Source organism: Bos javanicus, chromosome 10 (genome assembly GCF_032452875.1).
Source record: "Bos javanicus breed banteng chromosome 10, ARS-OSU_banteng_1.0, whole genome shotgun sequence".
Classification (NCBI taxonomy): domain Eukaryota; kingdom Metazoa; phylum Chordata; class Mammalia; order Artiodactyla; family Bovidae; genus Bos; species Bos javanicus.
Window position 1 is genome coordinate 26,272,737 of NC_083877.1, and position 26,245 is coordinate 26,298,981.

Here is a 26,245-nt window from a genome sequence, read left to right on the forward strand (position 1 = left end):
TAATCTTGATCTTGTGCTTAGCCATTCAGTCATGTCCGACTCTTCGCAACCCCATAGACTGTAGCCCACCAGGCTCCTCTGTCTATGGAATTCTCCAGGCAAGAATGGTAGAGAGGGTTGCTGTGCCCTCCTCCAGGGGATCTTTCCAACCCAGGGGTTGAACCCAGGTCAGATTGTTTACCTTCTGAGCAACCAGGGAAGCCAATGTTGATCTTAGGTGAGATAATGGTAATGTTATTACGTAAAAGAATGTCATTTTTAGAGACGCATGCTAATGTATTAAAAAATGAACTGCCATGATGTTTGAAACTATTTAATTTCAAATGGCTCAGGAAAAAAGGAAGCGTATATGAGGCTAATTGTTAAAAATTGATGAATTAGGTATAATAAATGGACTATTGCTTGCTATGTCAGGAAACAGAAGATGTCACAGTCTTCAGTGATTATAATTACAGCCAATGGTGAGCTAATGAGCTCTGAGGATACTCAGGATGTGAAAATGCAGGCTAGTGGCCCCAGACAGCTGAGGTGTACATCTAAAGAATGATTTCAGTGCTCAGACTCTTGTATTTTCCCATACGTAGAAAAGCGGTAAATTCCTTAACTTGGCATATCTGGTTTTCTTTAATTAATAATAATCTTTTGATGTTTAGACTACCTGCCCTTGTTGCAAAACTGTTATATGTCTCAGCTCCCCGACTGGCCTCCTCAGAACAGTTTTATCAAGGTTACTTGAGATGCTGCTTCCCTGGCTTGAAGTCCTAAAAGTTCCCACTGAAAAAAATATAACTCTCCACTTTGAGGTTGTGAATATTTTTTTAGCTCATAGGTGGAAGTTATGCCAGTGTTCGACGCACTATTGTTCTACTGTTCTTCAGGCTTTAAGATTTTCAAAGTAAACAGTTGGAGAGAAAATGGACTTTAAAATTTTCCAAAATAAACAACTAAGATTTACTGTATAGCATGGGGAACTATATTCAATGGTTTTTAATAAACTATAATGGAAATGTTTTTTAAGAATATACATACATATGTATAACTGAACCTCTTCGCTATAATCTGAAACTAACACAATGTTGTAAATCAAGAATATTTTCAAAACTTTTCCAAAAAAAAGTTTTTAAATCCATAATAAGTACACAAACTGGTAGCAGTGCTTATCTTGGCTGAGACAACATAGGGGTTCTTTTTTGTTCTTTATATAATCTAGTTGTTCAACATTAACATATATTGTTTTTGTAATCAAATAAGATTTTTATTTCGATTTTTAAATATGTATATGCATATATTTTTTAAAGGCCACTGCAAGGACTCTTCCTTTGGCTCCTGTGGCCTCTCTCAGTGCCAAACACCACCCTGTGCCATAGCCCTAGCAAAACAAGCCTCCTACACGGCATATTTCTCCACAAGTGCTTTCATGCCTCTCACTAGCCCCATATCTCCCTTCCCCACAAACACTTTGCTCATGAACTACCGCCCACACAAAACACACTCCCTCTAAACTACTCTCCCAGAACAAATGGCTTCTTTTACCACTGACTGCACCTTTGCGCAAGGCTGTTGCCCATAAATCACTCCTTCAAAGTTCCTGTGTAACCCTTCCACCATCTATCCTTTTCTAACTTACTGCTTCAGTCCCCTGGTGAATTTCTCCAGGTGCGCTGCTAAAGAGTTCTCAGCTGCTGACTTTCCTGTCTGCTGAAGTAGTGGAATTGCTTCCACTTTGGTCTGAGATTAATCACAGCTCCCAACTCTTCCTTTTCTAGCCTCCCAACTCCTCGTCTCTTACCTTGCAGTTGATCAAGAAGAAATGGACATGCATAAAATTATTTATATATGTATATATTTATTGCAATTATTGCAATATGATTATGTATTACTATATATATATAGTTATTGCAAAATGAGTGTACAGGGTAACATTTAACCTTCCTTCCATATAACTTAAGTGTTGGAGAAATGTACTTTTGTTACTCAGGCTTTTGAAACAAGTCCTAATGTTTCAACCTGTGTTGGAAAACTGTACCAGAGTTATTCAAACAAGTCCTATTGTTTCAAGCTACTTGAATTTTAGAGATTTTAGAGATTAATAGATTTAGAGATTTTAGAGATTAATAGAATTTTAGAGATTTTAAGATCAAAGAAATTCCTTTATGACTTTGCCAAATACTTATCTAGCCCATACTTCCACACTTCAAGAATTTAATCACAAAAGAGAATATAATTTCCTTTTTGTGGAGTTCTTCACAAATTGAGTGGAGTCTGTTTTCTGGTCTAATTTTTTTTTTTTTTTTTGCCTCACCCTGAGCATGTGGAATCTTAGTTCCAATCCACACCCCCTACAACAGGAGTGTGAAATCTTAACCACTAAAGTTTTAACCACTGAACTGCCAGAGAAATTCCTTCCAGTCTAATCTTAACTTTCCAAAGTTGCACAAAATAAATTTAACTCTTCTTTTATATCAACAATCTTTTAGAATGATAGAAGACAGTTTTTCACTACTCCATTTCATCTCCAATTTGCCACAAAGTGAAATTCCATTGGTGGAGAAGGCAATGGCACCCCACTCCAGTACTCTTGCCTGGAAAATCCCATGGGCGGAGGAGCCTTGTGGGCTGCAGTCCATGGGGTCCCTAAGAGTCAGACACGACTGAGCGACTTCACTTTCACTTTTCACTTTCATGCATTGGAGAAGGAAATGGCAACCCACTCCAGTGTTCTTGCCTGGAGAATCCCAGGGACGGGGGAGCCTGGTGGGCTTCCGTCTATGGGGTCTCACAGAGTCGGACACGACTGAAGCGACTTAGCAGCAGCAGGAATTCCACTGGACTTTTTCTATTAGCCTAAACATGTGATGCGTTTCCACACATTACCCTCCTGTATCACTCTCTGTAGATTCAAAGATAAGGAGTCAAAAGTTGTGACTATTAGTCCTGGTTTAGTCATTCTTTTGCTGTGTGTGATGGTGGGAAATTCAAGTGACCCTATCGCTAAGCCTCTTTTTTCATCTGAAGAATGAAAATGAGAATAATATTAATGGTAATTGCTCAAGTCTCCATAAATGCCCAAACTAAAAAGAACAGACTGTAAAATCTTTTGTCGATTGTAAAGCACTCTGTACCTGTTACATGCTGTGGTTATTCACATTGAAGATTCAGTCAAAGCAGGTGAATCTTCCCCTCCCCATGCCTCATTACAGATTAAATTCTTCTCTCAGTTCAGTACAGTTGCTCAGTGTCCGACTCTTTGCAACCCCAGGTACTGTAGCATGCCAGCTTCCCTGTCCTTCACCAACTCTCACAGTTTGCTCAAACTAATGTCTATTGAGTCAGTGATGCCATCCAACCATCTCATCCTCTGTTGACCCCTTCTCCTCTCGCCTTCAATCTTTCCCAGCATCAGGGTCTTTTCTAATGAGTTGGCTCCTCATTTGAAGTGGCCAAAGTACTGGAGCTTCAGCTTCAGCAGCAGTCCTTCCAATGAGTATTTAGTATTTAGCAGTCCTTCCAATGATTTCCTTTAGGATTGACCGGTTTGATCTCATTGCAGTCCAAGGGACTCTCAAGAGTCTTCCCCAACACCACAGTTCAAAAACATTAATTCTTTGGTGCTCAGATTTCTTCAAGATCCAGCTCTCACATCCATGCATGACTACTGGAAAAATTAGCTTTGACTAGACCGACCTTTGTTGGCAAAATGATGTCTTAGCTTTTTAATATACTGTCTCTAGGTTTGTCTTGGCTTTTCTTCCAAGGAGTAAGCGTCTTTCAATTTTATGGCTGCAGTCACCATCTGCAGTGATTTTGGAGCCCCCCAAAAATAAAGTCTGACACTGTTTCCACTGTTTCCCCATCTATTTCCCAGGAAGTGATGGGACAAGATGCTATAATCTTCGTTTTCTGAATGTTGAGCTTTAAGCCAACTTTTTCACTCTCCTCTTTCACTTTCATCAAGAGGCTTTTGAGTTCCTCTTCACTTTCTGCCATAAGGGTGGTGTCATCTGCATATCTGAGGTTATTGATATTTCTCCCAGAAATCTTGATTCCAGCTTGTGCTTCTTCCAGCCCAGCGTTTCTCATGATGTTCTCTGCATAGAAGTTAAATAAGCAGGGTGACAATATACAGCCTTGACATACTCCTTTTCCTATTTGGAACCAGTCTGTTGTTCCATGTCCAGTTCTAACTGTTGCTTCCTGACCTGCATATAGGTTTCTCAAGAGGCAGGTCAGGTGGTCTGGGATTCCCATCTCTTTCAGAATTTTCCACAGTTTATTGTGATCCACACAGTCAAAGGCTTTGGCATAGTCAATAAAGCAGAAATAGATGTTTTTCTGGGACTCTCTTGCTTTTTCGATGATCCAGCAGATGTTGGCAATTTGATCTCTGGTTTCTCTGCCTTTTCTAAAACCAGCTTGAACCTCTGGAATTTCATGGTACACATATTGCTGAAGCCTGGCTTGGAGAATTTTGAGCATTACTTTACTAGCGTGTGAGATGAGTGCAATTGTGTGGTAGTTTGAGCATTCTTTGGCATTGCCTTTCTTTGGGATTGGAATGAAAACTGACCTGTTCCAGTCCTGTGGCCTGGAAGGGTTCAGTTCCCTAATATTTTTGAAGGGTATGGATGTGAGAGTTGGACTGTGAAGAAGGCTGAGCGCCGAAGAATTGATGCTTTTGAACTGTGGTGTTGGAGAAGACTCTTGAGAGTCCCTTGGACTGCAAGGACATCCAACCAGTCCATTCTGAAGGAGATCAGCCCTGAGATTTCTTTGGAAGGAATGATGCTAAAGCCGAAACTCCAGGACTTTGGCCACCTCATGCGAAGAGTTGACTCATTGGACAAGACTCTGATGCTGGGAGGGATTGGGGGCAGGAGAAGAAGGGGATGACAGAGGACGAGATGGCTGGATGGCATCACTGACTCGATGGACATGAGTCTGAGTGAACTCCGGGAGTTGGTGATGGACAGGGAGGCCTGGCGTGCTGTGATTCATGGGGTCGCAAAGAGTCGGACATGACTGAGCGACTGAACTGAACTGAACTGAACTGAACATTACCCTGCAAGGACAATCTTGCCATGCTCTTTCTCTGCTGCCCTTTTGTGGATAGCTATCAAGTCAAAGTCAAAGCTATCAGTGTGGACTTATTTCATTATCAAAAGTCCCTATCAACAGTACAGCTGGAACTGTACTATAAGCAAGTCATAGCATACTGCATCAGCGATCTATTCAAGGTCCCATCTAACTCCCAGTCAACAGTAGAAATCATCTAGTTTCCTCCTTCATATTGTCTCTATTTCAAGATGTCTACCATTGGTACAAATTTAAAAAAAAAATTAATCTTCTTTCTTTGACCTCACATGTTTCTTTAGCCACTTCTCTCCTTTGTAGCAAAATTTCTCAAATGAGTTGTTTGTACACGCTGTCTCTACTTCCTCATCTCTTATTCTTTCTGGTGTATAGTCCAATTAAGGTGTTGGAGTCGAATCTAGCCTCTGTACCCTGACACCGAAGTAAATCTCAGAGACAGAATTTTGGGTGAAATACAAAAGAATAGTTTTATTGTTTTGCTGGGCTTCTCTGGTGTCTCAGTGGTAAAGAATCCACCTACAATGAGGAGACCCAGGTATGATCCCTGGGTTGGGAAGATCTCTTGGAGAAGGAAATGGCAACCCACTCTAGTATTCTTGCCTGGGAAATTCCATGGACAGAGGAGACTGGTGGGCTACAGTCCCTGGGGTCACAAAAGAGTTGGACATGACTTAGTGACTAAACAACAATAACAAATAGTTTTATACCTAGCTTTCTGAGATACTGCCAAACTGTTTATCCGAAGTAGCTACACCATTTTATCCAAAGTACTACATCCAGCAGCAATGTATGAGGGTTTTTGTCTATCTGCATCCTACCTACCAATACTTGTTAATATCTCTTATCTACTATAGACATAATAGTGAGTATGAAATGGTATCTCACTGTAGCTTTAACTTGCCTTTCCTTCCTCTATTACTTTCCATCCCCTTACTTTGACCTTAGCACTTACCATTACCTGAGATTTTTTTTTAACATTTGTATTTATTTGTAGTCTAACTCCTCAAATAAATATAAACTCTTTGAAGGCAAGAACATTGTCTTGTTCTTCTGTTTCCCTAATCCCTGGAACATTTGTTGAGGAAATGGATGGATAAACATACCCTCCTCATGTGTTTATTTTTCTCTCTGCACAACAGCCTAGAAAGGTACACTCAGCAAGTACCTTGCTGAGACATTGAAAAGCTTCTAGCTTCCCCAAGGTTTCATGGGCAGAAAACAGTTTCTAAGTTGATAATTTGGGGATTAGCACACAAATGTGTGTGTATATGCACGTGTATGTATGCCCAAACACACACATATACCTCAGCATCTCTATATGTCTTAATACATCTGATTATCAAAGGGACACAGTTCAAAATAAATGTGGAAAAAATGGACAAACGTCGATGCAATCCAGCATTGTCAAGTAAACATTTTGGTTATCTGAGTGGCCAATATGTTGAAAACCATCAATAGAGGGCAATGACTGATAACAAGACCTGACACAAACATCACCTGAGTAAATCAAACACACTACTTATCCAAAGGGTACAGAACAAATTCAGCTCAATTAGAGAGATGACGAAGTCTTTCAGTTTAGACCAAAGTACAAACACCTTAGAAAACAAACTTATTGGGATTGACATTTACACACTTAGTTCTTCCTTGGTGGCTCACTGGTAAAGAATCCACCTGCCAAGCAGAGACATGGGTTTGATTCCTGGGTTGGGAAGATTCCCTGGAGAAGGAAATGGCAACCCTCTCCAGTATTCTTGCCTTGCCTAGGAAACCCCAGGGACAGAGGAGCCTGGCCGGCTACCATCCATGGGATGGCAAAAGAGTCGGATACACCTTAGTCACTAAACAACAACAAACAGCAATAAAAACGCTACTATATATAAAATAGATAGCTAACTAATAAAGATCTACTGTATAGCACAGGGAACTCCACTCAGTACTCTATAATAACCTATGTGGGAAAAGAATCTAAAGCAGAGTGGATATATGTATATGTATATCTGATTCATTTTGCTGTACACCCGAAACTAACACAGCACTGTAAATAGATTGTACTCTAATAAAAAGTTTTTTTAAAACAAAGAAGTACAAACATCTTAATTCCAAAACCTTCACCAGAGGGTGTATTATTACTGGAAATGCTAAGCGAGAGTCATATTAGGGCCTATGGAACTCTATGTACTCATAAGCAAGTAAGGATATGCCCCAAGCCCTTCAGGTAGAAGCACCTCATATGTCTGGTTTATACAATGTACAATCCTATTGCAGGGTTCAGTTTGGTTCTCTAAGGTACCTCTCTTCAGTTCAGTTCAGTCGCTCAGTCGTGTCCGACTCTTTGCGACCCCATGAATCGCAGCATGCCAGGCCTCCCTGTCCATCACTAACTCCCGGAGTTCACCCAGACTCATGTCCATCGAGTCAGTGATGCCATCCAGCCATCTCATCCTCTGTCGTCCCCTTTTCCTCCTGCCCCCAATCCCTCCCAGCATCAGAGTCTTTTCCAATGAGTCAACTCTTTGCGTGAGGTGGCCAAAGTCCTGGAGTTTCAGCTTTAGCATCATTCCTTCCAAAGAAATCCCATTAGGCTAGTACATTCTGGTCTGAGAACATTCCTGAACCCAGTATTGTGTAACCATACCAGGGATCAGTTTTCTAGATCTTTGGGAGTCTTGCTAACAAGCCTTTGGATCAACCATGGAGGTATACTAAAATAACAAGCTGATAGGTAAGAAATATTTTAGATGCTGGACATCCATAAAGAATGGCAGAATGGCAGAAGATATTCAGAGTTACCCTTACCATATTTCCATGTTTCTCTTTTAAACACTGGTGATTCCTATCTATTTGTGAAGGATAGAGGCAATCTGGGGGGGCAAGCATTCAAGGAAACCCAATGGCTTTCTTCTGTCTCCCCAGATTCAAAATCTTGCAGGTCTATCAGTGGATGTCCAGAGTGAGAACCTTCCCACTCTGAAACAAACATATCACAAACAACCACGGCACCAAACATCAAGTTTATTCCTTGATGGCAGTTAAATTATTTCCATACTTTGTTTGATAGAGTGGGTGGGATACTAACAATGGTAGAAGCTCTACCTTATTATTTAGAGGGAGCAGTGGAGATTAAAACTGTGAACTGGAATTAACCCGAGACAGTTTTTGAAGGGTAAAAAGAACACTGGATAGACCTAGGACATGTCAGGCTACACATAAAGTCGTACTAAATTCCAACTAATCTCTTATTATGAAATTACAACTAAAGTTCAAGTAGAAATAGCTCAAAATAAAATAGGAAAAGGAAAGACTAAGGCTAAAATCAAACAGCTGGCTGACATTCATTTTTTAAAAATGAATAAAAGAGAGAAGGGAAAGAGAACAAGAAAAAAAAGAGATTTGCAAGGGAGCTAAAGTAAACCTCCTGAACATACTTAGGATGGAGTGAAAATGAAAACCAGTGGGGGTGGAGGGGAAGGGCTCTCTGACCCCAAAACAGGAAAACAAAGACAGATTAATCCCAAACAATATCAAATCTATTTTAGGCCAAAGCTACAACTCTGGAAAAAAGATTGAAAACAGGAAATATTACACTTTTATTAAAATCCAAATTTACAATAACAGGAAAGCAAGGCAGATAGCCAGTATTTATTCAAAAGGTGTCCCTTAGGAACAAAATGTAATTATGAAAACAGAGGCCTATTTCCAAGGAAAAGAGCAATGCAGATCTAAGCCAGATCAAATTTAGATGCAAGGCACAGCAAGGAAGAAACAGTTTCATTCTCTTTCACTTTCTTGTTTTAAAGGGACATGTACTCCTAATACTAATCAACAAGCAGGCTGGGAAATAGCTAAAAACAAACAAACAAAATCCAAGCATATTCTTCCTTAAGTTCTAAAAAATTTGAGATGACAGACATGTGTTCTTGACAGCATTGACTAATTCATGAAGCAAGCACACTAATTTACTAAAGAGCAAAGATCTTCAAGATATATTAAGATAAAATAAAATAGCAAAGTGCAGAACAATACAAATAACATGCTAGCTTCAGTGTATTATAATAATAGGAGAAAAAAATTGTATTTGTATTTTTTATAAATGCTGGAAGAATATACAAGAAGCTAATAAAAGTGACTCCTAGTGGGATAGGGAAGGAAGGGCAGATGGAGGACAGAACTGAGGTGAATATTTTCGCTGTATACATTTTTTTTTTTTTGCTTAACTTTTTAGCTATGTGATTATATCACCTATTCAAATTTTAATCTAAAAGAAGGAGAAAACTAATTTGAATTAACTGTACATTTTCATTTCTAAATTTCTTACATTCTTGCCTTTATGTTTCATTTTATAACAACATTTTCTTTCAAACACTACAAAAGACCTCAACCAGATTAAAAATTAAATATGTCACACCACCCAGCTAATTTGAGGTGAAATTAATTCTACCATCAAAAAAGCCACCTTGGTTCTACTTAGGCTTTAGTATATGAAAATATTTACTATAGTGTGATTTTCAACTAGCAGTCAGTTAAAAAGCCTTCAGTGGCTGGCCATTTGCCTAGAAAACAAGATTCTTACTGCTCAGCCTGAAATCAGAGCCTTAAACAATTTTAACCTCTCTCCACCTTATCTCCAAGTGCTCCTTCTCATGATTTCTTCAATTTTACCATTTCAATTTGTTAAATGATTACAAACGCCTGAATTTGACTGTGTATATTGCCTTCAGTTATATCTTCCTCATCTATCTTTCCAGTAAAGCCTACCTCAAGTCCTACCAATCCTTTTCCCACTCCCAATTCTCAGTAGCACATATGATCATTGGCACTTAGCACATGCTACTTTTCACATTATTATATTGCTCTTTCAAAAACAATTTTTCTAAACAATCGTCACTAAGTCCAAGCTCACTCTGCTTGCCGCACAACAGGCCAATAAATCTGAGAAAGAAGGTTTTGTGGCAAGGAATCCACTTTATTTGGCAAGCCAACTGACCGAGAAGATAACAGACTAATGTCTTAAACCACTAATGCCGAAGAAGATGAAGTTGAACAATTCTATGAAGACCTACAACACCTTCAGAACCTAACACCAAAAAAGATGTCCTTTTCATCACAGGGGACTGGAATGCAAAAGTAGGAACTCAAGAGATACTTGGAGTAATTGGCAAGTTTGGCCTTGGAGTACAAAATGAAGCAGGGCAAAGGAGTTTTGCCAAGAGAATGCCTTGGTCATAGCAAATGCCATCTTCCAACAACACAAGAAATGACTCTACACATGATATAGCCAGATGGTCAATACTGAAATCATATTGTTTATATTCTTTGCAGCTAAAGATGGAGAAGCTCTATACAGTCAGCAAAAATAAAACCTGGAGTTGACTGTGGTTCAGATCATCAGCTCCTTATTGCAAAATTCAGGCTCAAATTGAAGAAAGTAGGGAAAACCACTAGACCATTCAAGTATGACCTGAATCAAATCCCTTACAGTTAATATATTGGAAGTGACAAAGAAATTCAAGGGACTAGATCTGATACAAAAAGTGCCTGAAGAACGATGGATGGATGTTTGTAACATAGTACAGGAGGTGGTGACCAAATCCATTCCCAAGAAAAAGAAATGCAAGAAGGCCAAGTGGTTGTCTGAGGAGGCTGAGAAACGAAAAGAAGCAAAAGACAAAGCAGAAAGGGAAAGATAAACCCAACTGAATGCAGAGTTCCAGAGAATAGCAAGGAGAGATAAGAAAGCCTTCTTAAGTGAACAGTGCAAAGAAATAAGGGAAAACAATAGAATGGGAAAGACTAGAGATACCAGGGGAACATTTCATGCAAAGATGGTCACAATAAAGGACAAAAACAGCAAGGACATAACAGAAGCAGAAGATATTAAGAAGAGGTCGCAAGAATACACAGAAGAACTGTACAAAAAAGCTCTTAATGACCCAGATAACCACAATGGTGTGGTCACTCACCTAGTGCCAGACATCCTGGAGTGTGAAGTCAAGTGGGCCTTAGGAAGCATTGCTACAAACAAAGCTAGTGGAGGTGATGGAATTCCAGCTGATCTACTTCAAATCCTAAAAGATGATGCTGTTAAATTGCTGCATTCAATATGCCAACAAATTTGATAAACTTAGAAGTGGCCACTGGAAAATAGGAAAAAGTCAGTTTTCATTCCAATCCCAAAGAAGGGCAATGCCAAAGAATGTTCAAGTTGCTGTGCAATTGCACCCAATCACTAGCAAGCTTATGCTCAAAATCCTTCAAGTTAGACTTCAAAAATACGTGAACAGAGAACTTTCAGATGTACAAGCTGGATTTAGAAAAGACAGAGGAACCAGATATCAAATTGCCAACATCTACTGGATCATGGAAAACATCTGCTTTGTTGACTATGCTAAAGCCTTTGACTGTGTGGATCACAACAAACTGTGAAATATTCTTGAAGAGATGTGAATACCAGACCACCTAACCTGCCTCCTGAGAAACCTGTATGCAGGACAAGAAGCAACTTTTAGAACTGCACATAGAACAATGGACTAGTTTCAAATTGGGAAAGGAGTACATCAAGGCTGTATATCGTCACCCTGCTATTTAACTTATATGCAGAGTACATCATGTGACGTGCTGGGCTGGATTACTCAAAAGCTAGAATCAAGATTGTGGGGAGAAATATCAAGAACCTCAGATGATATCACTTTAATGGCAGAAAGTGAAAAGGAACTAAAGAGCTTCTTGATGAGGGTGAAAGAGGAGAGTGAAAAAGCTGGCTTAAAACTCAATATTCAAAAAACAAAGATCACGGCATCCGGTCCCATCATTTTGTTAACAAAAATAATATAGTCACAACCTGAAAGTAGAGAGTTATTTTATTTGGTGGGAATGTTTACAACTCTAAGCCCGGGAGATATCATCTCAGTAGCTCTGAGAAAACTGCTCCAAGGAGACAGGGGAGAAGTCAAGCTAAATACAAGTTTGTAACAAAGGGAGCAGGCAGTCTGAACATCAAAGATCAGGTATCAAGAAATTTAGCATTTTGTGTGTGGGAAGATACAAGCCTCTTGGTTCACTGAATTCATTCCTTTCATATTCTCATCAGCTATCTGGGGCCAATCCTGTTTCTTGCATTCTGCTAGCTCCTCAGCAATCACTGTGTGGTGTGGTAGCATCCTCTGGATCTAAGTTTTGGAAGCCCTGATTCACATTTGGAGGCCAGAAATCACTGAAGGCTGTAACATTTCTTGTTGATTAATAGGGCATGAGATATTTTCATTTCAACAACTTCATAGTAAATAGATGAGGAAAAAGTGTAAACAGTGTCAGATTTCATTTTCCTGGGCTCCAAAATCACTGCAGATGGTGACTGCAGGCATGAAATTAAAAGACTCTTGCCTCTTAGAAGAAAAGCTATGACAAACCTAGACAGTGTATTAAAAAGCTGGGACATAACTTTGCTGACAAAGTCCATATAGTCAAAGACTACTGGTTTTTCCAGTAGTCATGTATGGATATGAGTGAAAGTGAAAGTCACTCAGTCATGTCCGTCTCTTTGAGACCCCATGGATATACAGTCCATGGAATTCTCCATGCCAGAATACTGGAGTGCGTCAGTTCAGTTCAGTCACAAAGTCATGTCCGACTCTTTGCGATCCTATGAATTGCAGTATGCCAGGCCTCCCTGCCCGTCACCAACTCCCGGAGTTCACTCAGACTCATGTCCATGGAGTCAGTGATGCCCTCCAGCCTTCTCATCCTCTGTCATCCCCTTCTCCTCCTGTCCCAAGTCCCTCCCAGCATCAGAGTCTTTTCCAATGAGTCTTTTCCACATGAGGTGGCCAAAGTATTGGAGTTTCAGCTTCAGCATCATTCCTTCCAAAGAACACCAGGTATGATCTCATTTAGAATGGACTGGTTGGATCTCCTTGCAGTCTAGCTGTTCCCTTCTCCAAGGGATCTTCCTAACCCAGGGATTAAACCCAGGTCTCCTGCATCAAAGGCAGATTCTTTACCAGTTGAGCCACTGAGTAAGCCCAAGAATACTAGGTTGGGTAGACTATTTCTTCTCCAGTGGATCTTCCTGACCCAGAAATCAAACTGGGGTCGCCTGCATTTCAGGCAGATTCTTTACCAGTTGCGCTACAGTTGGACCATAAAGAAGGTTGAGTGTCAAAGAACTGATGCTTGCAAACTGGTGCTGGAGAAGACTCTTGAGAGTTCCTTGGACAGCAAAGAGATCAAACCAGTTAATCCTAAAGGAAATCAACCATGAATATTCATCGGAAGGACTGGTGCCAAAGCTGAAGCTCCAATACTCTGGCCACCTGATGTGAAGAACCAGCTCATTGGAAAAGACCCTGATGCTGGGAAAGATTGAGGGCAAGAGGAGGAGGGTTGACAGAGGATGAGATGGTTGGATAGCATCAATGGACATGAGTTTGAGTAAACTCAGGGAGATAGTGAAGGACAGGTAAGTCTGGTGTGCAGCAGTCCACGGGGTCGCAAAGAGTTGGACTTAAGGAGTGAACAACAACAAATGTCTCAAAACAACCATCTTGTGTGTGTGTGTGTGTGTGTGTGAGTGCATGGGGGTGGGGGTGGGGAGAGGGGGTGTTGCTGGATGACAGGATCTTTTATAGAACCAGAGAGAGAAGCTGTGAAGAACTAAAGTCAAAAGGCTTTTGGCATTGCCTCTCTCTCTCCCTGAAAGAATATATATAGAGAGAGGCAATGAGGAAGTAAAACCAAAAGGGCTATCAGTCTTGCAAAACATCTCTGGGAATGACCAACCTCTGAAAGTGATGTTTTAATCTCTTCTCTCTTGAAGTTATTTACGGCTGGGCAGGGTTCTTTGAGTCAGGCCATTATGTAAGATTATTACAATAAAATCAGCAAAAACAGGTCAAAGAAATAGTTTCAATGTGGAGTCAGAATTGGCTCTTCCCTGCAACACAGTGACAGTATAACACACAAAAAGACTAAAAGTAGGCATAGAGAGTACAACTAATCCACTCCCTCCCCCCTTTTAATGCATTTATTCTGTCTTCCATCTAAACTACAAGCACTTTGTCTTTTCACCAATTTATAGTATGGTTTTAAAGACAATGTTCTATATAAAGTACATGATTAATGATAGTATTGATAAAAGTAAAGATGACCCTGACTGATGGGGTGGCCTTCCCTGTGGCTCAGCAGTAAAGAATCCACATGCATACAGGACCTGCAAAAGATGCAAGTCCCACCCCTGGGTCTGGAAGTTCCCCTGGAGGAGAACATGGCACCCCACTCTAGTATTCTTGCCTGGAGAATCCCATAGACAAGAGGAGGCTAATGGGCTACAGTCCATGGGGTCACAGTTAGACATGACTGAAGCAGCTTCACAAGCACACACGACTCGATGGAGTATGTGTGTTTTGACATATACAATGAGACTCAAGAAGCTAAACCCACTTCTCAGGCATTCTGTAGGCCCCTCTGGAGAGTTTTTCCCCAAGAACTATCCTTCTCTAGTTGGCCCCTATCGCCTTGACTTTGTGCTTTTATTCTTTTGCTCACCTCAACTGATACATTCATTTTGGGCTGAATTGGTTGACATTTTGAAATTGAAAATACTTGATAAACCAAACGTGGTGTAGCCATACAATGGAATATTGTTTGGTTATAAAAGGAATGAAGTACATGTGACAACTTAGAGGAACCTTGAAAACACTAGGCTACGTGAAATAAACCAGTCACAAAAGTCCATGTGATTTCATGTATGATTCTAGTCATAGAATCATGAAAAACAGTCCAAAGTAGCTCACTCTGAAATGGAGCAAGACCCTATGGTCCTTGAGTGCCCACTCCCCCCACCCCCTGCCCACCCCCACGGGGTCCTCTGCCTGCCTTTCATCTGTAGAAAACTTTAGTCAAAGAATAAGTTTAATCCGAGAAGTGAGAAATGCTGAAACAAAGGAAAACAGTCAAAAGAGAGTAAAAATAATAATGTAGTCATTTTAAGCATAGTCAAGGACCTTTATTTCTTTCTCAAGGGCTTTATATAATATTCTGAGCCATATCCTGTGAGCTGTCTTATAGATACTAAAACAACAGGTAAAGAAGTTAATCACATGATGACCAGACTGTACCCAGGACATGAGCTACCACAGAATTGACTGCCAAGAAACGGGAACAAATGGACCCTAAAACTAAAGATTAACTGTACCAATCTTAGTGACAATAAAGATGATGTTGGTCAGATCACTGAGGACCAGATGAAGATGACTGTTACAGATGACTATGTTGTTTCTGCATGTAACCCTCTCCACTCCCAACTCTGTCTATAAAAGCTCTTACCCTCCGCTTGTTGGGAAGGTGGGGAGTAGGCCTTTGAAAAGATGTCCACTACCCTCACCCCACAGTCACCAGCACCTTAAATAAAGCAAATTATCCTTTCTATCAGCCTGGCCTGTCTATTGGCTTTTGAGCAGCCAGGGGTAGCAAAGCCTTTGACTGTGTGGATCACAATAAACTGTGGAAAATCCTGAAAGAGATGGGAATATCAGACCACCTGACCTGCCTCTTGAGAAACCTGTATGCAGGTCAGGAAGCAACAGTTAGAACTGGACATAGAACAACAGACGGTTTCCAAATAGGGAAAGGAGTATGTCAAGGCTGTATATTGTCACCCTGCTTATTTAACTTATATGCAGAGTACATCATGAGAAATGTTGGAGGAACCTTTCTCTCAGTTCCTCATGAGGCTGGAGGAAGCACAAGCTAGAATCAAGATTGCCTGAAGAAATATCAATAACCTCAGATATGCAGTGACACCACCCTTATGGCAGAAAGGGGAAGAAATATCAATAACCTCAGATATGCAGATGACACCACCCTTATGGCAGAAAGGGAAGAGGAACTAAGGAGCCTCTTGATGAAAGTGAAAGAGGAGAGTGAAACAGTTGGCTTAAAACTCAACATTCAGAAAACTAAGATCATGGCATCCAATCCCATCACTTTATGGCAGATAGATGGGAAAACCGTGGAAACAGTGGCTGACTTTATTTTTCTGGGCTCCAAAATCACTGCAGATGGTGATTGCAGCCATGAAATTAAAAGACACTTACTCCTTGGAAGGAAAGTTATGACCAACCTATACAGCATATTAAAAAGCAGAGACATTACTTTGCCAACAAAGGTCCGTCTAGTCAAGGCTATGGTTTTTCCAGTGGTCATGTATGGATGTGAGAGTTGGACTATAAAGAAAGCTGAGTGCCAAAGAATTGATGCTTTTGAACTGTGGTGTTGGAGAAGACTCTTGAGAATCCCTTGGACTGCAAGGAGATCCAACCAGTCCATTCTAAAGGAGATCAGTCCTGGGTGTTCATTAGAAGGACTGGTGCTGAGGCTGAAACTCCAATACTTTGGCCACGTCATGCGAAGAGCTGACTCATTGGAAAAGACCCTGATGCTGGGAAGGATTGAGGGCAGGAGGAGAAGGGGACGGCAGAGGATGAGATGGTTGAATGGCATCATCAACTCGATGGACATGGGTTTGGGTAGACTCCCGGAGTTGGTGATGGACAGGGAGGCCTGGTGTGCTACGGTTCATGGGGTTGCAAAGAGTTGGACACGACTGAGCGACTGAACTGAACTGAACTGAGGAGGGTAGCATGGGGTAAGGGGTGGGCAGGGTACAGAATGATAGCTAAAGGGTACAGATTTCCCTTAGAGGTGATGAAAGTGTTCTAAAATGGACTCTGATGATGGCTGATTGTGCATATCCGCATATATACTAAAAATCATTGAATTACACACTTTAAATGGATGAATTTTTATCATATGTGAATTATATCTCAGTAAAGCTGTTTTTGTTTTTTAAATTGAAGACACTTTGTGTTCATGTTTATTTCCAACCTATATCCCCTTGAACCTAGAATTCTAGGGATTTAGAATTAGTAATTATTACTATTACTTGCCTTTGCCTACTTTCCTTGTCATAGCTTAGTTTGTACTATAAAGAATACACAATTTTCTGTCACTGTGAAAGTATATTTAATGTCCTAACATGAATACAGTAATATATACTTGTATAAAGTAGGTGAGTCCTACTTTTTGTACTTAGATCTAAGTAATTAGACTTTGGAATTAGGACATCAAGTGCATAATCTTCCTTATTAGCCTAGTATTTTATTATGAAATACACGACACCTTCTAAATCTAAAAGGCTAGAGGGACTTCCCTGGTGGTCCAGTGGTTAAGACTCCACACTTCCACTGCAGGAGGCATAGATTCCACCCCTGGTTAGGGAACTAAGATCCTGCATGCTGCACAGTGGCCACACACACACACACAAAGTCTAGATTCCCTTTAAAAACTCTAGAAATGCCCTTAAATATTCCAAGTCTCTCTGGGACATATTTTTCAGATGGCACTATTCTAGTTCCTGACCTACCACACTGCAGATCTGGGGTATGAAAGCCCAGCACCAAAATGCAGCCCTCCTCTAACCTCCAAATGCCCATCTGCTACGTCTCCATGTCTTCTGTTCTAGTCACACCTGTTGTGACAATGACCCATGAACATGCCTAGTGCTTTTCATTACTCTGTACTTTGGCTCACCCTCATGTGAAATCCTTTTCCTCCCTTTCAACCTTGAAGACTAAGCTCAAAGTTAAACAACCTTTCTCTAAGTAACCAATCCTCACAATCCAGTGTATAAAATCAGTTTGTCCGTTAGGCTCCCATAACATGTGACTTGTCCCTATTTTATACCACCTTATATGGACACGTAATAGCTTTGCAAATGTGTATTTCTACTGGCAGGAAGTGAAGAGGAACTAAAGAGCCTCTTGATGAGGGTGAAAGAGGAGAATGAAAAAGCTGGCTTCAAACTCAACATTAAAAAAACCAAGATCATGGCATCCAGTCCTATCACTTCAAGGGAAATAGAAGGAGGGAAGATGGAAGCAGTGACAGATTTTACTTTCTTGGGCTCCAAAATCACTGCAGACAGTGACTGCAGTCATGAAATTAAAAGACACTTGTTCACTAGAAGGAAAGCTATGACAAACCTAGATAGTGTATTAAAAAGCAGAGACATCACTTTGCAAACCAAAGTTCATCCAGTCAAAGCTACGGTTTTCCCAGTAGTCACATAAGGATGTGAGAGTTGGATCATAAGGAAGACTGAGCACCAAAGAATTGATGCTTTTCAATTGTGTTGCTGAAGAAGACTCTTGAGAGTCCCTTGGACTGCAAGATCAAACCAGTCAATCCCAAAGGAAATCAGTCCTGAATATTCATTGGAAGGACTGATACTGAAGCAGAAGCTCCAATATTTTGGCCACCTGATGTGAAAAGCAGATTCACTGGAAAAAACTCTGATGCTGGGAAAGATGGAAGGCAAAAGAAGGGGGCAGCAGTGAAGGAGTTGGTTGGATGGCATCACGGACTCAACAGACATGAGTTTGAGCAAACTCCAGGAGACAGGGAAGCCTGGTGTGTTGCAGTCCATGGGGTTCCAGAGTCAGACACCACGTGGAGACTGAACAAAATTTCTGTAGGGCACTGTAAGGCCCTTGAGAGGAAAAAACCATTTTTATATTCTGAACTTAACATTCTCTTAGTTAACGGTGTTAAACAAATATTCAATAACTTGATGAAAAGAAGAATGGATGAAAGGAAGAGTAGTCATACTGCCCCTCCGGGATGCTTTTGTGTTCGGTTCAGCTAAGTAGGTCAGTTACCAAACAAAGGATTATTTCTAAGAGTTCTGGAAAGCTTTCCTGCCAAAATTTCTCTTCTATATTATACTACTTCTAATTGAAATGTTACCACTATTGGAGGCTGACCCAGCTCTACCCTCTCTTAAAAGGCAAACATGCCAGCCAGCTGAAGGCAAGCTAATAAGCACACAGAGTTCAGTGAGCCAATGAGTCATGCCTGGGCTTACGTCACAGGGAGGTTCTGATCAAGCAGAGTGAGAAGGCTAACGCCCAGGAAGAAAGCAATAGGAGGAAAAGGGCTGCTCCAAGAGAAGAGGCCAGGGTATGAGTCAGGCTCGCAAGGGCTGGCAGCACTCTCATCAGCAGTGGCGTGGCGGGCAGCAAAGGGTATTTGCCATTGCACTGTGAGAATGGAGTGAAGGAGTGTATGGCTGCTGTGGATTATGGCAGGTGTTTGGGTGAGGGATCTGAAGGAAATCAATAGGAAATACAACTAGGGCATAACAAGGAAGTGGCAACTATGGAACACAAGCTGAGGTCAGTGAACTAATTCAGATATTCATGAGTAGACAGAAACTACCAGAAAGCAAAGGGGCAGAGGAAGACTGATCCAAGGGAAGTAGCCATTATGTGCCCGAAGTTAGCCTTTCCTTATCTTCTAGCACTTCCTCTCACTTTCACCTCTTTGCCTTTGCTTCATCCTACCCTGAATTCACATACCACCTCATCTCAGTTCTTCGCTGTCTGAGAAGCACAGAGTCGAACAAAATGTGGTCTTATGATTGGTTTCTTGTCACTCTCGGTCCATATGCCAACCTTATCCCAAATCACATAAAAATGAAGAAATTATTTCATCTTTGTCTTTATTCAAAATACAATAGCATAAAAATCCAAAAGCAATAGGCTCTTCCCTGTATGGTCGCCAATGCTCTGAGGAGGCAGAACTGAGCTCTAAGGAATGTGAAAGGACCATCTTAAGCCAGTAATAGTTCCTGTGCTGAGTTTGAGGGCCCCAAACTAAATCCTTGGATGTGTGCTAGGGTTGGGGCTCCGTTCTTGAAGAAGAATAGGAGTGGAAATCATTTTGAGATGACAAAATGACTAGAAGAGGGCTCAGCACCAGTAAGGTCTGGTGGGAGAAGCAGGGAAGGTGACCCTCCTTTCTGCCGCCACCTAAGGCAAAGGCACGTGACTCCAGCAAGGGCTGAAATAGGCAGCAGCTCCCCGGATCCCATAATGGAGAGGCCAACCCACTCCGGGGCTGGTTAACCGGTGTGCCCTGGCACTGGAATGCTAGGCATAAGAAGGGAGACAAACCGCTCTAATTTCTGTGCAGCTTGCTTCCCAGCCTCTAGTACTTCCTCATGATTGGCCTTCCCCTGGCTTTCATAATCCATGATGACCTTGTTTGTGATGAGTGAGAAGCCAAAGACTCGAAGTCCACAGTGTCTTGCGACTATAACTTCTGGTACTGTGCTCATGCCTGACGTGAAGAAAGAGGGAAACCAACTGTCAGAATCCCCAAATGACCCTTAGCCTCACCTCCATTCATCACCGCGTTGACAATTCGACACTAAGAAAACATCCAACCAAGCAGCTAAACTAGTGTCAAGCTTAGGTTGTTCTGTGTTACCTAAAAGAGTTGGGCTTCAGGGGGCTTTACACACTTCTTATAATATCACCGTTGCAATACTTTATTTCTATCTCTGCTTGTGATCATTTTAAAGTTAGTTCTAATGTTGCAATTCTATTTTCCAGCCAGAGGTATAGAAGGTGCCTATAATATTTGTTAAAACAATCAAAAACAGTTATCACACAGTGGAAAGTTCTCACATTAGCATTACACTGGTTAAAGTCCTTGGTGCTGGGTGATGGGTTGAGGCTACAGTGCAAACCTCCCAGTCACCTTTAAAGTCAGTAAATTCAACCTTCCCTTACAGCAGACCCCTCCCTCAGTGTATCATCTAAATCTACAATCTTTTACTCTTTTCCAACCTATTTTACCAGGATCCTCTCTGCAAGCCTCCAAGTCAAGGGAGTTCCCTGGCAATCCAGTGTTTAAGACTCTGTGCTTTCAATGCAGGGACTGCAGATTCAATCCCTGATTGGGGAACTAAGATCCCACATGCCCTGCAGGACAGCCAAAAAAAAAAAAAAAAGACAAAAAAAGTCCCCCCACATTATGAAGCCACCAGCCAAGTTCCCCTTCTCACCAACAGCATCCGCCCCTAGATTCCGCAGCAGGCGACACTCTGCCACAGTCTCATAATTGGGGCCCCCCAACATCACGTAGGTGCCTTCCTGTAACTCTCTTTGCTCCCCCATTTGTTTCCAGGTACTGTGAGCTTTCTGCCTCATATCCCGGTCGTAGGCATCAGACATGGCAGGGAAACGAACTCCAAACCTAGAGCACAGGTTGGATTATGTCAGATTAATGGAATTCAGGGAGCTCTCCCAAGCTGACCCATCTAAACAAAAAGAAGCAGGATAGATACCTTTCCTCATTGGGCCCTCTGAGAGGGTTCTCACCACTGAAACCAGGTAGGTTGATGTGATCACGGATCAGCATGATATCGCCAACCTCAAAGTTGGGGTTGAGCCCTCCAGCTGCGTTGGTGACCACTAGGGTCTCCACACCCAGAAGCCGGAAAACCCTTATTGGGAATGTCACCTTAGAAGTGAAAGATAAAACATCAGAGAGTTTTCTTTAAAATTTTACCAATACACCCATGCAGATAAACATGACATACCTCATGAAAGAAGAGAAAGGAGAGAACCAAAAATCTACCTTGCCTAATCAGCTAGGTAGTAAAATAGGAGAGAGAGCTCTATCTCCCTTCTTTCAGACCCAGTCAAGCTTGTGCCCCTGTTTTACCTTCCAGAACGGGTAGCCTTCATACATGTGGAACCTGCCCTGCATCATCACACAGGCTCTGCCATTCAAGATCCCAAACACCAGTCGACCAGCATGACCTGGCACTGTATACAGAAAAGACAAGGAAATGCATGGAATGATGCTTTCATACAACACATATCCCCTGAGCACCTACACTGGCCTGACTCACTGTGTTCAACATGTGAGGGTATAATTAACCAATAGAAAACATCATCCTCTCCACTCTCAGAAAGTTTAAGTCTGGTGGGGGTGTGCTCAGTCGCTTCAGTCGTGTCCAGCTCTTTGTGACCCTATGGACTATAGCCTGCCAGGCTCCTCTGTCCATGGGACTCTCTGGGCAAGAGTAATACTGGAGTCGGTTGCCATTCCCTTCTCCAGGGGATCTTCCCGACTTAGAGACTGAACCAGGGTCTCCTGTACTGCAGGTGGATTCTTTACTACTGAGCCACCAGGGAAGCCACTGGGGGGGGAGACAGAAATTAATCATAAACTTAGATACAAGTACACTCTGAGATTAGAGCGATGGGGCTAAAGATGTTTAATGCGAATATACACCAGTTACTTTTTAAAGACCTTTAAAAGAATGAGAAAGACATAAGACAAGAAAATAAAAGAAATAAGTGGGTAATAGAATAGTGGGTAAAAATAGAGTAAGTGGGTAACAATGAATGCAGTGAGTTTTGTAATCATAGACCTCTTTTCCAAAACTTTCAAAACTCTCAAAATGCATATTCTTATGAACATAACTAAGCTATATGCTTCCTCACTCGTGAAAGGCAGCTCATGGTATAGCCTAGCTTCCTATAAAGGCTATGAACAAGGAAAGGGGCTGACATTGGACCCATACAAATCTTTTTTGTGACTCACAAAATAGTCCTGTGGGAATACATGTCCTGTATGTGACAGGTAGGGGCGTGGGACTGCAAAGATAACTCCTCACACAGACATAGTAACAATTATTACTATTTCTCTCATCTAACATTTCTGAAGGGAATGAATGGTCTGGGAGAAGAACCAAAACAAAGAGGGAGAGCTCAGAGGGTACTCAGAGATTGAGGAGCATATGAAAAAGTTACCTGTAATAGAGCAGAGGTGATACAGTTAGGAAAACCCAAATAGTATATAAAAAATAAGTTGACAAAGTTTAAAATTAATAATAAACCAACAGAAGTTAGTCCTGAGAAATTAATAATTAAACCAAATAAACTACCCTTGTCCTTGACCAAGTAAACTTGGCCGTTTCTCATCTGACCCTCCTCTAAGCCTCACCTTTGGCATGAGAAACTTCCTCAATCAGGGATGGAACCCAGTCCTTGCAGTGAACTGTGGAATGTTAGCCACTGGACTTCCAGGGAAGTCTGGCCTTGGAGCTTCCGGCTGCTATTGAGATGCTGGATACACTCTCCTCAGATCCCTCAGAGCTCCACTGTGCACAGGGGGCCCTTCCCCGCCCCCAACAAAGGTCAGTGTGAAGCAATTCTTGTGTTTTCATATATTACCTGGGTATTTGTCTGCAAGAACATGGCAGTCAGTGTGTTCATTTGCTGGAATGTAGCAGTGTGTGCCTTATTCTAGGACTGGAGCCAGAGCTGGGGAGACTGAGAATGGTAGGAACACACAGGATAGGGTGGGGGTGGGGGGCTGACTTTGTCCCGGGAGGTTACAAGCACTTCTTTTTCCACTTGGGATGCAGACTGAAAGAAATGAGCGAGGTGTATGAGGATGTGCTGACCACAATGTGTGGGGGGAAAGGATGTCTACAGGAAGTAATGTAAAGCTTTAGGAACTGAGTCATTAGGCACAGGAAATATGTCATCATACAGTACCATTGACACACACACATGCTCTGTCTGTTAAAATGTTTCTACTGGAGGAATTTCTTTCTAAAGTCATTCCGATTCTTGATGGGTTTTTTCCCTCTCTCACAACAGTTGTTGCTCGTCAAATGCTACAGAGGATACCCAGGATCAGGTATAGAAGCATTGCCCTCCCATCACAATCCCATCAGTATCCCTCAGTCTCATCCCCCCTTCCCTTTGCCAGTACCTGTACTTTCTGGAAAGTTTGGTATTTCACTGTAGTCAAAGGTCTGGGCTTGAGTCAATTTGTTAACCAGACCTCCTAACCCAGAACCACAGATCACTGCCACTTGAGGTCGCTGTTCGGTATGAGACAAAAGCCATTTTGCAGTCTCTTGATAATCTTCATATGTATATCTAGCAGGAAAAAATGGAAAACCAAGGTGAGATTCACTCCCAACCCAACGGTATCATAAAATAATAACCTTCAGTGTAGAAAGGCTGGCAGGGGTACCAAGATGACAGGGGATACAGAAGTTGGCCAAGGAGCTAGACCAAGCTACTGCACAAAGAAGCAAATCCAGGCCACAAATCTGGTTGTCAAGAACTGGGGGAGAACTGACTGTGTAAGTTTCTCAGAAGCAGCTTGTGAACACTACAGACTCTGGAGCCCACCTCTACAGATTCAGCATTCTGGGGAGAGGCCCCAGAATCTCTATTTCTTACAAAAGTGCCTCAGGCAATTTTCATCCGAAAACAGGTTTCATAATTCTGGCCTAAGGGAAGCAGAACTCTTATCTGGATTCTAGTCCCGATTTTGTCTTTTTAAGCAAGTTAACTTGTGCTTCAAATTCTTTTCTCTAGGGTAAAGCAAGGGAATGTGATTGGCCTCACCTATTGTATAGGCTCTGTTTGAAAATGAATTAAAAACTTGCTAACAAGCTCCAAAGACGTTTGAGTCCATAAAATCATGGTACAGGTCCACAGAACTTGAACCTTTTTTTTTTTCCCTTTTTTTTACAACTCTTCCCCCTGCCTGTATTTTTCCTCCCTGCCTTCTCCCATCTTTCCTTCTCTTCATCAAGATCCAAGGTCCTTTGCCTTTCAGAGACCTAAAGACATAACCAGACACCCCCAAGAATCAACTGGGAATTTTTCTCACAATTCTAGTCCAATTCTCTCATACCTATCTGGAAAAAAAACAAGAAGGGAGGTGGGGAGACTAGGTGTGACAGAGCTGAACACAACTAACTAACCAAACCTCCAGAGGAAACCTTTTTTTTCTTTCAAAAGTACTGCCTTGGAAACTCAATGACTCACACTGGGCTACCCTCAGGCAAGTAGCTGGGCAAGGGACGGGGTAGAGGCAATAGAATTGGGGTCAAAGGATGATGGAGATGAGAAAAGCAGTGAGATGGTAGATATTAATCAAATATCACCCCCAAAAGGTGCAAAGGAAAGGAAAATAGTAGTGAAGCCTGGTTCATCAAGCACGTCGAAGCCACAGCTTACAGGACTTCCTCATTAGCCATCAATATTCCAAGAATGCCCCGAATCCCTGGGCACCCTGAAGCCACCGTGATCCCTAACGCTGGGTAGGGATTTCAAGGACAAAAGCAGAAATAAAGGTTTTCAAAGGCAAGGGCGCCAGGGAGTGCGGGGTGGGATGTGTGGGTGGGGGAGGGGTGGCAGGGAATGGGAAGGATCTGTCATGAGTAAGAATTTCATTTTCTTGGAGAGGCCATCCGCAACTTAATTGGACCTCCAACTAGGAGGGAAGAGAAGTGTTCGCGAGGGACGAGGTGTACTCTCTCCTCGGAAGGAGGAACTCTAGATACGGGCGCCAAAAGTACCTCGCGGCTTTCCCTACACTGTCGAATCGGAATCAGTGACGAGCATATGGGTTAAGAACACCTCTTCCCCGACATGTGGGTGGAGAAGCACGCTCTCTCCATACTCGCTTCAGTAAGTGCGTGGCCCAACGCACGCACACACAAACACCGGGTCCTTTAGGGAGTAGTCCACGATTTACTAACCAGTCCCCTTCCTGCTCTGATGGCGCCACCCTGCTCGATTCCCGCCGGCGCCCCTGCCAGGGCGGGCCGCACCACCGCTCTGCTGCTTTGCCCCTGATACCATGCTCCTAGCCAGGACTCTCTGCATCTCCGGGGCACTCGTTCCCTCTCTTGGCAATCTCGAGACCCAGAGTGCTATGTTTTCAGGGCTCGAAGATAGCCATTTCCTCTCCCCAGGGTCCTCCTGGATCCCCTGGGCCTGGTCCCCGCCTTACCCATTCGCCATGGTCCCGAAGACGCCCTCTCGATGAGTTGGCCCTTCTCGGTTTATATCTGCTCCGCTGAGCTGAGCTGGCTCCAGTAACAGAGTGTTACCCACCCAGCGACTGTTTGCACCGCGCTGGCTCATTATATCCCCAGCGCCAGAGTCCCCAGCCAATGGCAAGCGAGTACTCAGCCATTGGCTGCGTCTCCATGGTGACCCGCCCAGACTCAAGAGCCCCGGGCAAGCCTCTAAATCTAATGGAAGTTCTTTCCAGCCACAGTCCAGCTGCACTTTAGCTTAGGCGGAGTGGGAGCGGAGATGGGACGGAGGGAGGTGGGAGCGTCCAGTGTTGTGCCTCTGCACCCAGTCCTTACAGCACGTCGGGTTTCCAGCTTGGAAGCCTGTGCGGGAACAGGGCTAGAAGTCCGGAAGAAGAACCTCTAACCATCTGTCTGCACCCCCATTCCTGACCGTGTCTACAGCAA

General features: G+C 42.4%; 2 protein-coding genes across 4 annotated transcripts in view; both read right to left on the reverse strand.

Moving 5' to 3' along the window:
• The window catches only part of RNASE10 (ribonuclease A family member 10 (inactive)), a 43,423-nt gene extending 19,608 nt beyond the window's left edge, over positions 1 to 23,815 (reverse strand). For 2 of the 3 annotated variants that reach the window (XM_061430643.1, XM_061430644.1), the window contains exon 1: positions 11,055 to 14,290. The gene's annotated coding sequence lies outside the window, so the exon portion shown is untranslated. Of the gene's footprint in view, positions 1 to 11,054; positions 14,291 to 23,727 lie in introns of those variants that run through there. The other variant, XM_061430645.1, reaches the window with a different exon arrangement.
• Positions 19,632 to 25,908, reverse strand: PNP (purine nucleoside phosphorylase). Its single transcript, XM_061430639.1, has 6 exons — positions 25,771 to 25,908; positions 23,728 to 23,897; positions 21,661 to 21,764; positions 21,281 to 21,456; positions 20,999 to 21,189; positions 19,632 to 20,268 (listed from the first exon to the last, which is right to left on the reverse strand). The coding sequence occupies exons 1-6, from the start codon at positions 25,902 to 25,904 to the stop codon at positions 20,051 to 20,053; spliced, it is 993 nt and encodes a 330-aa protein (XP_061286623.1). The 5' UTR covers positions 25,905 to 25,908; the 3' UTR covers positions 19,632 to 20,050.
• Between the last annotated feature and the right edge of the window lie 337 nt (positions 25,909 to 26,245).

Bases quoted from the DNA above. Each gene is read 5' to 3' on its own strand.
- PNP (XM_061430639.1), bottom strand. From the start codon at position 25,904: ATGAGCCAGCGCGGTGCAAACAGTCGCTGGGTGGGTAACACTCTGTTA. The intron at 23,898-25,770 runs GTAAGGCGGGGA...TTTTCCTGCTAG, and splicing joins TTCGGGACCATGGCGAATGG to ATATACATATGAAGATTATC. The intron at 20,269-20,998 runs GTGAGAAGGGGA...TCTTCACGTCAG, and splicing joins TCTAGGGGCGGATGCTGTTG to GCATGAGCACAGTACCAGAA.